The sequence below is a fragment of the Arachis duranensis genome, chromosome 3, assembly GCF_000817695.3.
Source record: "Arachis duranensis cultivar V14167 chromosome 3, aradu.V14167.gnm2.J7QH, whole genome shotgun sequence".
NCBI classification, from domain to species: Eukaryota; Viridiplantae; Streptophyta; class Magnoliopsida; order Fabales; family Fabaceae; genus Arachis; species Arachis duranensis.
The window spans coordinates 107,214,084-107,229,633 of record NC_029774.3 but is presented as its reverse complement, the minus strand read 5'-3'; the positions used below and the strand labels follow the sequence as shown (position 1 = coordinate 107,229,633).

Genomic DNA, 15,550 nt, shown 5'->3' with positions numbered 1-15,550 from the left:
CGGTTTGGTGTCCCAAGGACACTAATTAGTGATGGAGGAAGCCACTTCTACAACAGACAGCTGGACTCACTTCTACAAAGATATGGAGTCTGTCATAAGGTGGCAACCCCTTATCACCCTCAGACAAGTGGATAGGTTGAAGTCTCCAACAAAAAACTCAAGAGAATCTTAGAGAAGACTGTGAGTACTTCAAGAAAGAATTAGGCTGGGTATCTTGATGATGCTCTCTAGGAATACAGGATTGCCTTTAAGATTCCTATTGGGATGTCCCCATACTAGTTAATTTATTGTAATGCCTATCACTTGCCAGTAGAGTTGGAGAACAGAGCATATTGGGCAATAAAATTCTTGAACTTTGATGCCAAGGCTGCAGGAGAAAAGAGACTGCTCCAATTGAATGAGCTAGATGAGTTCAGAAACTCTGCTTATGAGAATGTCAAGCTCTACAAAGAAAAGACTAAGTTGTGGCATGACAAGAAGATAGCCATAAGAGAATTTAAGCCAGGCCAGAAGGTTCTTGGTGCACAAATCCCTACATATTCGTACAGCTGTACCAGCAAGTGCACTGGGTCGTCCAAGTAATACTTGAGCGAATCAAGGTCGATCCCACGAGGATAGTGGCTTGAAGCAAGCTATGATTGTCTTGCAGGTCTTAGTTAGGTGGAATCAGAAGGTTTATGTTTAGATGCAGTTTGATTATGAAATAAAAAGGGGTAAAACCAATTGGATTAACTATTAGGAATTATATGATAGGAATAGAGTTGAGAGTTGGAGTTGCTTTGCCTTTCTGAATTAACTCTGCTACTACTGCTCTCCTTGCTTGTGAGTGATTTCTTCAATGGCAGGCTGTATCTGATTGACACTGGTTTGAGCAGCTACCAATACTCCTCCGGATCTGAACCCCAGATTTAGTATAGATCCATCTTTACTTGAGAGTGAAGTTCTTGCAGGCTATTCTCCTTAATGATCCTACTCAAAACACCACAGACAAGGTCGGATCTTCCGAATTAGAGAATGCTGCATATTTGGTTTCTAGCCTCTACCACAGAGACCCTAATCTCCCCAGAAATTGGCTGAACTGATGTCTCAAGAAGTCCCCAACGAAGTCGTGGATTAGCTGTCTGAGAGATGTATATTCAAGCTGTTGGACGTCCTTGTCTGGTGAAAGACGCATTCTGACCCAAGTAGACGCGGGTGTTTGTCAGGCACGTTCATCTTAATGTGATGAACAGAGCTAATTGGTTAGATTATCCTATTCACCACGATGAAGTACGAATATACATCTTAGAATTAATCAAACACGGTTCGAAGAGAAACAATAGTACTTTTATTAATTCATAGGACTCAACAGGGCTCCTCCCCTCAACCTAGGAGATTTAGAAACCCATGCTGAAAAGAAACTACAATGTAAAACGTGTATGATGATAAAAGTGAAGTAAAAGTGTGCGTATAACTTGAATTAAGTCCCTTAAATACTAAACAGATGACTAGTCAGGGTAAAACAGTTTATTTAGTGCTAAAATCCACTTCTGGGGCCCACTTGGTGAGTGTTTGGGCTGAGTTTTGATGAGATCCACGTGCTATGAGGCTCCTTGGGAGTGGAATGCCAGCTAGGGGGTCCTCTCTAAGCCTTTGGACGCTAGGCTCTGCTCTTTGGGTGCTGGACGCCTGGAAGGGGGCAAGAAGCTGGTCTTGGATGCCAGTTTTGGGCCTCCTAATCCGAAGCAAGGTATGGACTATTATATATTTCTGGAAATCAATGGAAGTCAGCTATCCATATATGTTGAGAGCGCTCCATTTGAACTTCTTTAGCTCCATAAAAGCTCTTTCGAATGCAGGCAAGTCAGATCCGGACAGCATCTACAGTGCTTTTTCTATCTCTGAATGAGACTTTTGCTCTAGCTCCTCAATTTCAGCCAGAAATTACCTAAAATTGCCCAAAAATACAAAAACTCATAGTAGAATCCAAAAATGTTATTTTAACACTAAAACCTATAAAAACTTAATAAAAACTAAATAAAAACTACTAAAATCTATATGAAAATGAAGTCAAAAAGCGTATAAAATATCCACTCATCACAACACCAAACTTAAACTGTTGCTTGTCCCCAAGCAATTAAAAACACATTAGGATAGAAAAGAAAATTAAGATACAATAAATTTCTAAGTTTCAAATGAAGCTTAGTTAAAATCAGATGAACGGGTCTTAGTAGCTTTTTGCTTCTGAATAGTTTTGGCATCTCACTATCCATTGAAACTCATAGATGTTGGCATCTTTAGGAACTTAGAATCCATATGATATTATTGACTTTCTTAGTTAAGCTTATTTCTCAAGCTTTTCACTTGACACCTTCACACCACAAGCACATGGTTAGGGACAGATTGGTTTAGCCGCTTAGGCTAGGATTTTATTCTTTTGGGCCCTCCTAACCTCTGATACTCAAAGCCTTGGGCCCTTTTAATCTTGCCTTTTGGTATAAAGGGCTATTGGCTTTTTGCTCTTGCCTTTTGGTTTAAAGAGCTTTTGACTTTTTCTGCTTGCTTTTTTTTTTCTTTTTATTTTTCGCCACCTTTTTTTTCATGAAAGCTTTTTCTTTTTTCTTTTTGTTGCTCTTTCTTGCTTCAAGAATCAATTTTCAGAGTTTTCAGATTATCAATATTACTTCACTTTCATCATCATTCTTTCAAGAGCCAACATTCATAAATTTCAACTTCAAATATGCACTGTTTATTTCATACATTCAGAAAACAAAAGCAAATGACACCACATCAAACTAATTAAACTAATCTTATTTTAGACTTGAAATTTATGTATCTCTCAATTCTTTTCAAATAAAAAAATTTTATTTAAGCAGGGTGAGAGATATATGGAACATTTTACAACTTTTAAGACATCAAATGCAAATGATCATGCAATAAGAACAAGAAAACAGATAATCAGATAGAAAATAGAAAAATAATAGGAAAGGAGTAAAAGAGAACGAATCCACCTGGATGATGGTAGCTAGTGCTCCTCCTTGAAGATCCAATGTAGTGCTTGATCTCTTTTATGCCACTCATTTGTCCTTGGGCTTGCAGCGCTAGTGTCCCTTTTTGTCACTTCCCTCTTCTATGGTGAATACCATGATGAGATAAGTGAATACCACCATCTTCCATGGTGAAAACCCTTCAGTAGGGATATTTTTATTTTTTCAGCCGCTAGGTATCTTCCTTTTGGGGCCTTCCTCCTTTGTGGATGGTGTACATCTAACACCAAACTTACGTTTGGTCTTAGGAAGGATTGAATTAGTTCCATCCAAGGGAAGAGGCTTGGATGCTAAATCCTTTATGCAAGTGCCTCCCTTGTCATAGGGTAATGGAGGGTCAAGAACCTTGAATATCATCTAGTCCTTATGCAAGGTAATCCTTGTTTTCTCTTGAATTCCCAGCTTCTCCATTACTATACTTGACCCTAGGTCACACAAAGCCTTCTCAAAGGTCATGGTGCCTATGGTACAAGGAATCAGAAAGCATCCAGGATCTGGAAGCTTTTGAGGTTGCTCTTGCTGTACCAAAGCATGGAGTTCTTTGGTAAGCAATGTAGGTTCTTCCTCCAGAGGCTTTGTACCAAATAGTTTGGCATTCAGCTTCATTATATCTCCTAGGTACCGAACAACTTGCTCTTCCCTAGTATTCTCATCCTCATCTGAGAATGAGTAGTCATCAAAATTTATGCACTGCAGAAGTGCATTCAAAGGAACCTCAATTATTTTTATGGTTTCCTTTGGTTCTAGGCTAGAGTGTTCTTGAGTGAGCTTTAAGCACTCAAAGGGTGTGATTTCACTGGCGTTCAACGCCAGCTCTGTTAGCTTATTGGGTGTTAAACGCCCATGCTGTGCACCCTTACTGGCGTTAAACGCCAGTTCCTCTATCCTTTTGGGCGTTGAATGCCCAACAGGGATGTCCTTGCTGCCATTCAACGTCAGCTTCCCTGGATGGTTGGGCATTGAACGCCCAGTGAGGGGTTCCTCACTGGCGTTCATCGCCAGGCTGCTTGCCTGTTTGGACATTGAACGCCCAGCCAGTACTCCCTGGCTTGCGTTCAATGCCAGCTCTACTGCCAGGATGGGCGTTGAATGCCTAGTGAGGGGTTCCTCACTGGCATTCAGCACCAGGCTTGCTGCCATTATGGGCATTGAACTCCCAGTGAGGGCTTTCTCACTGGCGTTCAATGCCTTCCCAGTCTCTCCAGACTTGGCCTCTGCCTCAGTGGAAGGTATCAGTTTAAACTTATGCCAAGATCATACAGTGATTTGTCAAAAATGATCTTTCCAGTAGTCTATAGGATCTGCAAACTCCATAAATCTGGCATCTTCCTTGGTAGCTCATTCTGAATTAGGATACTGTACTTCTCATTAAGTATCTCTATTTCATCTCCCCTTAGGTCCTTTTCAAATGCCTCTGTGAAAGAGATATTGACTTGCATCCTCTTGGATGCTGCTTGGAGATGAGCCAGTTGCTCATCTTCTGATTCTGTTTGTAAATAAAAAAATAAAAGAAGAAGAAAAATAGAAAAGAAGAAAATAAAAATAAAAGACTCAACAAGAACACAAGACTCAAACAAAGAACAAAGATTAAACAAAGAAAATAAAAATATTTTTGAAAAATTTTTTATTTTTTTCAAAAATTGAAGAAGAAGAGGAAAATAAAAATAAAAGACTTAATAAAATAAAATAAATTACCTAATCTAGGGAGTAAGACAATCCGACAGTTTGTCCAAACTTAACAATCCCCGGCAATGGTATCAAAAACTTGGTGCACGATTCCCCACACCTTCATACAGCTGTGCCAGCAAGTGCACTAGGTCGTCCAAGTAATACCTGAGCGAGTCAGGGTCGATCCCACAAGAATTGTGGCTTGAAGCAAGCTATGGTTGTCTTGTAGGTCTTAGTCAGGCGAAATCAGAAGGTTTATGTTTAGATGCAGTTTGATTGTGAAATTGAAAGGGGTAAAACCAATTGGATTAACTATTAGGAATTATATAATGGGAATAGAGTTGAAAGTTAGAGTTGCTTTTTTTTGAACAAATGTAGCTCAACACAATAAAGTGGAGCAGAGGAACAAGGACAACTAAAATAAACACAGACATAAGTGAAAAGCTGGTATCCGTTGTCATCTCCGGCATTGCCATCAACAACCAAACGGATCGACTCCACACCATTCCTTGTAACTCAAGAAGGACATGATCTTTAATCCTTCAACATTTGTCTCTACCTGCTGAAAAACTCTGTTATTCTGCTCCAACCAGATGTTCCAAATAACCGCACAGAATTCTATCAGCCATTTTCTTTGCTCAGACTTCCTACCTATTGCTTCGATCCAGCTCTCATAAAACTCTTTAGTGGTTCCCGGGATGGCCCAAGCTCTATCAAAAAACGTCAGCCATGCACACCACACCTGCCACGTGAATTCACATGCAAAAAATAAATGATGTACAGATTCTATGTCCTTTTTACACAATACACAAATATTGTCATGATGATTGATAATGCCAAGTCTATTCAGCCTCTCCTTCGTATTTACCCTGCCTACTAGCACAAACCAAGCAAAGAGTTCAACTCTTGGAGGAACCAAGCCTCTCCAAATGGAGCTTGTGAAGTTGTAACTCGTGATGTCGTCTGGGAGAGTCTCATTTTGTAGCACCTGCACAAAAGAATTAGTAGAAAAAACTCCATTTTTATCAAATTTCCATACCACTGAATCCTCTCTATCAACCGATAACCTCACAACCCTCAATCGGTCATGTAATTGATTGAGCAACTCTAACTCCCATTAGAAGAGTTCCCTCCTCCATTGGAAGTCCCATACCCACTCTAGCCCATCCCAAAACCCACATTCCCCTATTACGGATCCTTGTTGATTTGAAACAGAGAAGAGTCTTGGAAAACATTCTTTCAAAGAGCCATCTTGTAACCACTCATCCTCCCAAAAACGAATGTTCCTACCATTTCCCACCTCCATCGACAGACCCCTGATCATCATATCTCTTGCCTGTTGCTCCTTAATATTAAGCTGGCAAATATCTTTCCACGGCCCCCTCTTGATGGCAAAGGTTGGTTTGATAACATTAAAGTTGGGTCCAACTGATTACAAGAGCAAACAATCTTCTTCCAAAGTGGGCAGTCCTCCTTTGAAAAGCGCCACCACCACTTGAACAGTAGCGCCGCATTCCTAATTAGAGCATCCCCCACCCCCAAACCTCCTAGCTTTTTCAGAGCCTGAACTACCTCCCATTTCACCAGTGGTATCCCGTTATTCCCATCTTCTTTACTCCACAGGAACCTTCTTTGAAGCCCAATGATCTTTTCTGCAACCCCCTTTGGCATCTTATACAAGCTTAAGTAGTAAACCGGCAGGCTATTGAGAACATATTTTATAAGGACCAACTTACCCGCTTTGTTGAGAGACCTAGCTTTCCATAAGCTCAGCTTGTCTTTAACCTTATCGGTTTCTAGGTCTTCACCAATCGAGGATTAGCACCAAGAGGAATTCCTAAGTACCTGACAGGTAATATCGCTTCGCCACAACCCAACAGACCACACATACTCGTCACCCATTCCTTCTCAGAGTTGACTGAAATTAGGCTCGATTTTTCAAAGTTGATACTCAGGCCTGACATTAACTCAAAACAACGTAGGAGCCTCTTGTAATTCACTAGCGTCTCTGTTTCCTGTGGATAAAATAAGATGGTGTCGTCTGCAAATTGGAGATGCGACAATTCTATATTGTCCCTTCCCACCAGCAGTGGAGATATTCTACTATTTCTAACCGCCTCCCCCACCATCCTGTGCAAAACGTCATCAACGAGAACAAACAGGAAAGGAGAGAGAGGATCGCCTTGTTTGAGGCCCCTCTCCATCTTGAACGGCTTGGTTGGTGACCCATTGATCAACACTGACATAGATGCTGTAGTCACACATTCCTTTACCCAGGTCCTCCATCTAATACCAAAACCCATCTTCTGTAGCACTATATCCACAAAGCTCCATCTCACTCTGTCATAGGCTTTCTGAAAGTCCAATTTAACAATTGCCACTTGCTTCTTTCACAGCTTAAGCCAGTGAACTGTCTCACAAGCAATGAGGGCACCATCATGTATTTTATGACCCTTTACAAATGCAGACTGAGTCTCCCCCACTAGATGCGGCATGACTGATCGCATTATTCTTACAAGCACTTTTGATATCACCTTGTAGACACAGCCAACCATACTAATCGGTCTTAAGTCTTTGATTTCCTTGGCCCCCACAAATTTTGGCGCTAACGCCACCCAAGTAACATTAGCATCTGCTGGTAGCTTTGCATTTTGAAAAAAGTTCAACACAGCTGCAGTAAACTCTTGGCCAAGCCCATTCCATCATTTCTTTATGAAGTTCATATTGTAGCCATCATTGCCTGGAGCTTTACTGGACTCACAATCCCAAACCGCCTCTCGTACTTCCTCTGTCGATGGCATTTCCTCTAACATTGCTGCCTCTTCGTCAGTTATCTGCTCAACCAGCCCATCACGGATTCCAATCAACGGGGCATGCTCTTGCCTATACAGTTCTTTATAAAAACCCACAATCTCAGTCTTTATTCTGGCCTAATTCCGTACCAACCTTTCATTAATCAGTAAAGAATCGATTCTGTTGTTTCTCCTTCTTGCTGATGCTAGGTTATAGAAGTATCTAGTTTTTTCCTGTCCATATCTCTAGCATGCTTGGATCTGGACATCTACTTCCAATGCACCTCTTTTCTGACATACCACTTCGCACAACAAGTCACCAGAGCCTTACGTCTAGCCTCCATTGTTCCATCAGAACTACCAGCACTGACCTTATCATCAATCTTCTTGATCTCCTCCTCAAACTTCTTTATCCTGTTATCCATATCCCTAAAATTATCCGTGTGCCATCTCCTGAGCGGTACTGTCAACGACTTCAGCTTGTTTGTAAACATGTCGTCTCCCAGTTTCCTCCACTCATCCTTCACCAACTTCAGAAACCCTTCATGTGTAAACCAGGAATCCAAGCTGCAAAAAGGTCTTGGGCCCGCACAAATTCTGGAGTCTTCTAGAATCAAAGGACAATGATCTGATCGGCCTCACAGTCCTCCTTTCAAACGGGTGTCTGGGAACTCCTCAAGCCACTCCAAACTGACCAGGATCCTATGAATGTGGCTACAAGATTGACCTCGAAACCATGTGAACTTTCGGTCAGTTAATGGTAAATCAACTAACTGCAAATCTTGTACCCATTCCTTAAAATCCTCCGCAGATGCTGGTAGACTAGTAGCACCTTTCCTTTCTTCCAAATGTAGTATCTCATTGAAATCTCCCATGAAGCAAAATGGAACCTGACATAGACCCACCATGTAGCTTAACTCCTCCCATATTACCAGTTTCTCACTCCGAACATGTACACCATATACCAAGCAGAAAGCACATTTGAAATTATTTTTTGTCAGAAAACCCTCAACGCATAGCCAGCCATCCCCTTTATAGAAATTTAGTCTTGTAAATAGTAAATTATCCCACATCAACAACAAACCACCCGACGCACCAACAGACTCCACAAACTCCCAATCCACCGTATCACAACCCCACAAACGTGCTACATCAAACCTAGACACAACCTCCTTCTTGGTTTTAATCAAGCATAGCATATTCAATCTATATTTTTTCTTCAACTCTTTCACCATGCACCACTTTTCATACCCTCCTAGGCCTCTAACATTCCAACAACTATAAATCATTTAAAATAGTTTCTATACACCTTGTTATGTTGTTTGGGCCTGCTTCTCCTCCTTTCTCCTTCTGTTTTGCCATTTTTTTATTTTGCTGCAATTGCTTTATTTTGACTTTGTAGAATCGCAATAAGATCTTCTTCATTGTCATAGAAAACCGCACCTGACTCCACTGCTAGCTTCAACATTTCCTTATTCTCTACTAACTCTCTTGCCTGCGTACCCCTCTGCTCAGAATCTGGCGGTGCATTTTCAAGTTCTGTCTCAGAACCAGCATCCTCATTATCCCAGTCATTCACATTCCCTTGACCCATACCTTTATCTTCCCCTTCTATCTCTTCCAATTTGCGCACCTTTCCCTGACATAGCATATGTTGGTATCCTTGTTCAGACCGGCTGATTTCTTCATTAATAGGACTCTCCACTTCCGGTTCGTCATCAACGGCAACCGGCATTTTTTGAACCACCCTTCCCTCAGTTCCTTCATCGGCGTACTGTACCTCCGCATGGCTTCGTTCCTCTGCTCTCTCGCCAGTCCAGCCGTCAGCGTCGCCAGGCTAGTCAGAAGCTCCCCTCCTCGATGCACAGGGAAGCAAGGCACCCCAATTGTCCACCTCATCCCCCAAGGGAGGCGTCGTGCAGCCAGACTCGTGGAAAGCGTCCCTGGCTAAGATAGCTTCCACATTTCTTGACCCGGTAGTGCAGGGAGGCGTCTAACCTGGACCAACTCCGCGTTGAGGTTGTTGGCCCACCCTACCCTGCTTCTTCGACCCGGATCCACGAGGACGCGCCTGGCCCAGCCTGTCTTCATTTCCACCTTCTGATTCCTTGCTTGCCCCATCAGGCTTTCCAGACCCAATTCCGCAAGGATGCATGGTACCCAGCCTATCCTCACGTCTGTCCCCTTGTTGAAGAGTTGCCCCCACTCAGCTTTCCTTGGAGTTTGCCTAGTTGGAGCAATTGGATTCCACCCAGCAGCCCATCACGCCAATAATCTTCCTGAAGCCCAGTTGTTGATTGGTCCAATAGCTGCCCAGCATTATGACTAACCTTGTGGTCCTCTCCCTTTGTAAACACCCATTTATCTCAATTTTACCGTGAAATATTTTCTCAATCTGTTTGGTCCCACTTCTTTTTTCAATGCAAATCTGTGTGACAGTTCTCTCTGATCCACACTCATCAAATCCCCCAAGATCAGCATTGTCATTAACACCCTTTAATTCGTACGGATTTGACATCCGTTGCCTCTTCAAGGCAATTAAATTGTCTTTATTGCAATCATTCAAAAAAATGTCTGCTGTGACCATAGTACCCTTATTTTCAACACCGTCATTAGTGCTTGTTCCGATTAGGTCAGCCGCCGGATCCCACATTGCCGCCATCAACAGCTTTTTTCTGGCTCGTGAACTAGCGTTTGCACATATTGACTTCACGCCTGTGGCTTCCAACAAGCATTCATTTCCGTATATTTCACGCCCTATTTCCTTCACAAAAACATCAAATCTACTAGTCCCAACCGTGATATGAATCCTTTCCTTGATTTCGTCAAAGACACAGGTATCAATTAACACTCTCTCAACACTGAAGGATGAGGCAGACTTCGTCACGTCGTCACACTTGACTACTTCACCCCATAAGCCGCATATTGTATTGAATGTCTCTTCTAACCAAACATGTAGAGGCACTCCATGACATTCTAACAACACTCTCCTGGTCTTACTGCATTCTGATTCCTCCCATCTCCATACCCTGTAAAAGAATTGTGATAACCTGTTCATATTGAATGTAAATGCTGCCTCTGTATTCTTCACAGAATCAAACACTAGTAGTGCTTTGTAAGCTCCAAGCTCCCTGACTTCAATAATATGTGGAAAGTTGTGAGCGATGGCTCTTCGTAAAGCTTTGAAGTCCATGGCTCTTGTGGTTCTGCCTACTAAACTTCTCAACAGCCAATCGAAATTCTCTTTTGCTACTGGCACTTCAACCTTTTTCGTCCAACCATTTCCTTGGTTATCCTCGACTGGTGCTATCTTAGTTTCTTCCACTCTCATAGAGCTTTCACCCTTCTCAAGTTGCCTTACCTCTGCCGCAGATCTTGCGGAGTCCCCCTCGCGTGCCCCATCATTCTCTCCTCTCATAGCCCTTCTGTATTTGGCTTCACCTACATAGATGACCTTTCCCATTATTCTTGTATGATGCATTTCGGCTATGGCCTTCATTGCTTCCCCTTTTGTTGTGTATCGTATAAACGTAAACATATACACAATTCCATTCTTTAGCTTCCGAGCCAGATAGATGTTGTTGATTTGTCCTGTCCAATGGAACAAGTGAAATAGTTCCTTCTTCGAAATATCATTCGGCATATTATTGTCAAAAATTGAAAAAGAAACATTTTCCAAACGTTGGTACTCTTCTCGATTCCAAATCTTAGGATCTCATTTCTGAAAATTCCTAGTTCTACCCCACTCAGTGTTTCCCCCCTCTCTCTCTCTCTCAACCTCTCTCTCTCTCTCTCTCTCTCTCTTTCTCTCTCTCATTTTTCTATATTCATAGTTGGAGTTGCTTTGCCTTTTTGAATTAACTCTGGTACTACTGCTCTCATTACTTGTGAGTGATTTCTTCAATGGCAGGCTGTATGTGATTGACACTGGTTTGAGCAGCTGCCAATACTCCTCCGGAACTATGATGAGCAGATAATTTATACGCTTTTTGGCATTATTTTTAGGTTGTCTTTAGTAGGATCTAGTTACTTTTAGGGATGTTTTTATTAGTTTTTATGCAAAATTCACATTTCTGGACTTTACTATGATTTTGTGTGTTTTTCTGTGATTTCAGGTATTTTCTGGCTGAAATTGAGGGACTTGAGCAAAAATCTGATAGGAGGCTGACAAAGGACTGCTGATGCTGTTGGATTCTGACCTCCCTGCACTCAAAATGGATTTTCTGGAGCTATAGAACTCCAAATGGCTCGCTCTCAAGCGTTGGAAAGTAGACATCCAGGGCTTTCCAGCAATATACAATAGTCCATACTTTACTTGAGTTTAGACGACGCAAACTGGCGTTCAACGCCAGTTCCATGCTGTATTCTGGAGTAAAATGCCAGAAACACGTCACAAACCAGAGTTAAACGCCAAAAACATGTTATAACTTGGCGTTTAACCCCAAGAAAAGCCTCTGCACGTGTAAAGCTCAAGCTCAGCCCAAGCACACACCAAAGTGGGCCCCGGAAGTGGATTTCTGCACTAAGACTTATTTCTGTAAACCCTAGTAACTAGTTTAATATAAATAGAACTTTTTATTATTGTATTAGAGATCTTGGTATCTATCTTTGATTAGTTTATGCGATCTTAGACTTTGGGGGCTGGCCATTCGGCCATGCCTGGACTTTTATCACTTATGTATTTTCAACGGTGGAGTTTCTACACACCATAGATTAAGGTGTGGAGCTCTGCTGTTCCTCGAGTATTAATGCAATTACTATTGTTCTTCTATTCAATTCAACTTATTCTTATTCTAAGATATTCACTGCACTTCAATATGATGAATGTGATGATCCGTGACACTCATCATCATTCTCACCTATGAACGCGTGCCTGACAACCACTTCTATTCTACCTTAGATCGAGCGCGTATCTCTTAGCCTCCATTCCGAAAGATCGGAGTCTTCGTGGTATAAGCTAGAATTATTGGTGGCCATTCTTAAGATTCGGAAAGTCTAAACCTTGTCTGTGGTATTCCGAGTAGGATCTGAGATGGGATGACTGTAACGAGCTTCAAACTCGCGAGTGTTGGGCGTAGTGACAGACGCAAAAGAATCACTGGATTCTATTCCAATATGATCGAGAACCGACAGATGATTAGGCATGCTGTGACAGAGCATTTGGACCATTTTCACTGAGAGGATGGGAAGTAGCCATTGACAACAGTGACGCCCTACATACAGCTTGCCATGGAAAGGAGTATGAAGGATTGGATGAAGGCAGTAGGAAAGCAGAGATTCAACAGGAACAAAGCATCTCTATGCACTTATCTGAAATTATCACCAATAAATTACATAAGTATCTCTATCTCTATTTTATGCTTTATTTATCTTCATATTTGAAAACCATTATAACCATTATTATCTGCCTGACTGAGATTTACAAGATGACCATAGCTTGCTTCATACCGACAATCTCCGTGGGATCGACCCTTACTCACGTAAGGTATTACTTGGATGACCCAGTGCACTTGCTGGTTAGTTGTGCAAAGTTGTGACAAAGTGTGATTCACGTTTGAGAGCTCAAATTCTTTGGTTCCATTGTTGATGATCACAATTTTGTGCACCAAGTTTTTGGCGCCGTTGACGGGGATTGTTTGAATTTGGACAACTGACGGTTCATCTTGTTGCTCAAATTAGGTAATTTTCTTCTTATTTTCTTTTCAAAATGTTTTAAAAAATCTTTCAATTTTTTTTATTTATTTTGGTTTTTCCAAAAAGAAGTTTTTGAAAAATCCAAAAAAATTAATAAAATCATAAAAACCAAAAATATTTTGTGTTTCTTGTTTGAGTCTAGTGTCAATTTTTAAGTTTGATGTCAATTGCATGCTTTTAAAAGTTTATGCATTTTTTGAAAATTCATGCATGGTGTTCTTCATGATCTTCAAGATGTTCTTGGTAAGTCTTCTTGTTTGATCTTCATATTTTCTTGTCTTGATCTTCAAAGTGTTCTTGGTGTTCATCTTGACATTCATAGTGTTCTTGCATGTTTTCTTTGTTTTGATCTTAATTTTTCATGTTGTGAGCAATTTTGTGTTTTTCTCTCTCTCTTCATTAAAAATTCAAAAATCAAAAGAATATCTTTTCCTTATTTTACTCAAAAATTCGAAATCTTTGGGTTGACTTAGTCAAAAAATTTTAAAATTAGTTGTCTCTTGTTAGTCAAGTCAAGATTTCATTTTTAAAAATCCTATCTTTTCAAAATCTTTTTCAAAAATCAAATATTTTTTTTTACTTTTTCTTAATATTTTCGAAAATTGTAAAAAAATTATTTTTCAAAATCTTTTTCTTAATTTCATTTCAATTTTTCGAAAACTTTACTAACAATTAATGTGATTGATTAAAAAATTTGAAGTTTGTTACTTTCTTGTTAAGAAAGGTTCAATCTTTAAATTTTAGAATCATATCTTTTAGTTTTTTGTTAGTCAAGTAATCAATTTTAATTTTAAAAATCAAATCTTTTTAATCTCTTTTTCAAATCTTTTTTAAAATAAATCTCAACCATATCTTTTCAATCATATCTTTTTTTTAAATCAATTTCAAAATCTTTTCTAAATTCTTATTTTTTCAAAATTGATTTACAAATCTTTTTCAACTAACTAATTGACTTTTTGTTTGTTTTACTATTTCTTATCTTTTTCAAAACCACCTAACTACTTTTCTCTTTCTAATTTTCGAAAATCACCTTACCCTTTTTCAAAATTCTTTTTAATTAACTAATTGTTTCAAATTTTAATTTTAATTCTATTTCTTCTCTAATTTTCGAAAATCACTAACCTTTTTTTCAAAAATAATTTTCGAAATTCTCTCCCTCTCATATCTTTCTATTTATTTTATTTATTTACTAACACTTCTCTTCATCTAAAAATTTGAACCATCTCTTCTCCTTTGTGTTTGAATTTTTCTCCTCCTTCTTCTATTCTTTTCTTCTTCTACTTATATAAAGAAATCTCTATACTGTGACATAGAGGATTCCTCTTCTTTTTTGTTCTCTTCTTTTTCATATGAGCAGGAGCAAGGACAAAAACATTCTTGTTGAAGCAGATCCTAAACTTGAAAGGACTCTGAAGAAGAAACTAAGAGAAGCTAAAGCACAACAATCCAGAGAAAACCTTACAGAGAATCTCGAAAAAGAAAGAGACATGGCCGAACCCAATAACAATGGTGGATGCACAAGGAGGATGCTTGGTGATTATACTACACCTACTTCCAATTTTTATGGAAGAAGCATCTCAATCTCTGCCATTAGAGCAAACAATTTTGAGCTGAAGCCTCAACTAGTTGCTCTAATGCAACAGAACTGTAAGTTTCATGGACTTCCATCAGAAGATCCCTATCAGTTTTTAACTGAATTCTTGCAGATCTGTGATATTGTTAAGACTAATGGAGTAGATCCTGAAGTCTACAGGATCATGCTTTTCCCTTTTGCTATGAGAGACAAAGCTAGAACATGGTTGGACTCACAACCTAAAGATAGCCTGGACTCTTGGGATAAGCTGGTCACGGCCTTCTTGGCTAAGTTCTTTCCTCCTCAAAAGCTGAGCAAGCTTAGAGTGGATGTTCAGACCTTCAAGCAAAAAGATGGTGAATCCTTCTATGAAGCTTGGGAAAGATACAAGCAGTTGACCAAAAAGTGTCCTTCTGATATGCTTTCAGAGTGGACCATTTTGGATATATTCTATGATAGTCTATCTGAGTTTTCTAAGATGTCACTGGACCATTCTGCAGGTGGATCCATTCACCTAAAGAAAACACCTGCAGAAGCTCAAGAACTCATTGACATGGTTGCAAATAACCAATTCATGTACACCTTTGAGAGGAATCCTGTGAGTAATGGGACGCCTCAGAAGAGGGGAGTTTTTAAAATTGATACTCTGAATGCCATATTGGCTCAGAACAAAATGTTGACTCAGCAAGTCAACATGATTTCTCAGAGTCTGAATGGATGGCTAAATGCATCCAACAGTACTAAAGAGGCATCTTCTGAAGAAGAAGCTTATGATCCTGAGAACCTTGCAATAGTAG

The 15,550-nt window shown here is 40.1% G+C and overlaps 1 protein-coding gene and 1 non-coding gene across 2 annotated transcripts; both read right to left on the bottom strand.

Moving 5' to 3' along the window:
- Window positions 1-5,169: 5,169 nt before the first annotated feature.
- On the bottom strand, window positions 5,170-6,997 carry LOC107480021 (uncharacterized). The gene is made up of 5 exons (XM_016100143.1): window positions 6,540-6,997; window positions 6,239-6,396; window positions 5,848-6,122; window positions 5,563-5,682; window positions 5,170-5,436 (listed from the first exon to the last, which is right to left on the bottom strand). Exons 1-5 carry the CDS (start codon window positions 6,995-6,997, stop codon window positions 5,170-5,172), a joined length of 1,278 nt encoding a protein of 425 aa, XP_015955629.1.
- Window positions 6,998-15,069: 8,072 nt separating this feature from the next.
- LOC127745849 (small nucleolar RNA R71) lies at window positions 15,070-15,177 on the bottom strand. Its single transcript, XR_008007473.1, has one exon. It is a non-coding gene; the product is annotated as a small nucleolar RNA R71 (small nucleolar RNA).
- Between the last annotated feature and the right edge of the window lie 373 nt (window positions 15,178-15,550).

Coding starts and splice junctions, on each gene's coding strand:
- LOC107480021 (XM_016100143.1), bottom strand. CDS start 6,997: ATGGGTTTTGGTATTAGATGGAGGACCTGGGTAAAGGAATGTGTGACT. Junction 6,397..6,539: donor GAAGCGATATTACCTGTCAG/GTACTTAGGAAT, acceptor TGTTCTCAATAG/CCTGCCGGTTTACTACTTAA. Junction 5,437..5,562: donor GGTTTGTGCTAGTAGGCAGG/GTAAATACGAAG, acceptor TTCACGTGGCAG/GTGTGGTGTGCATGGCTGAC.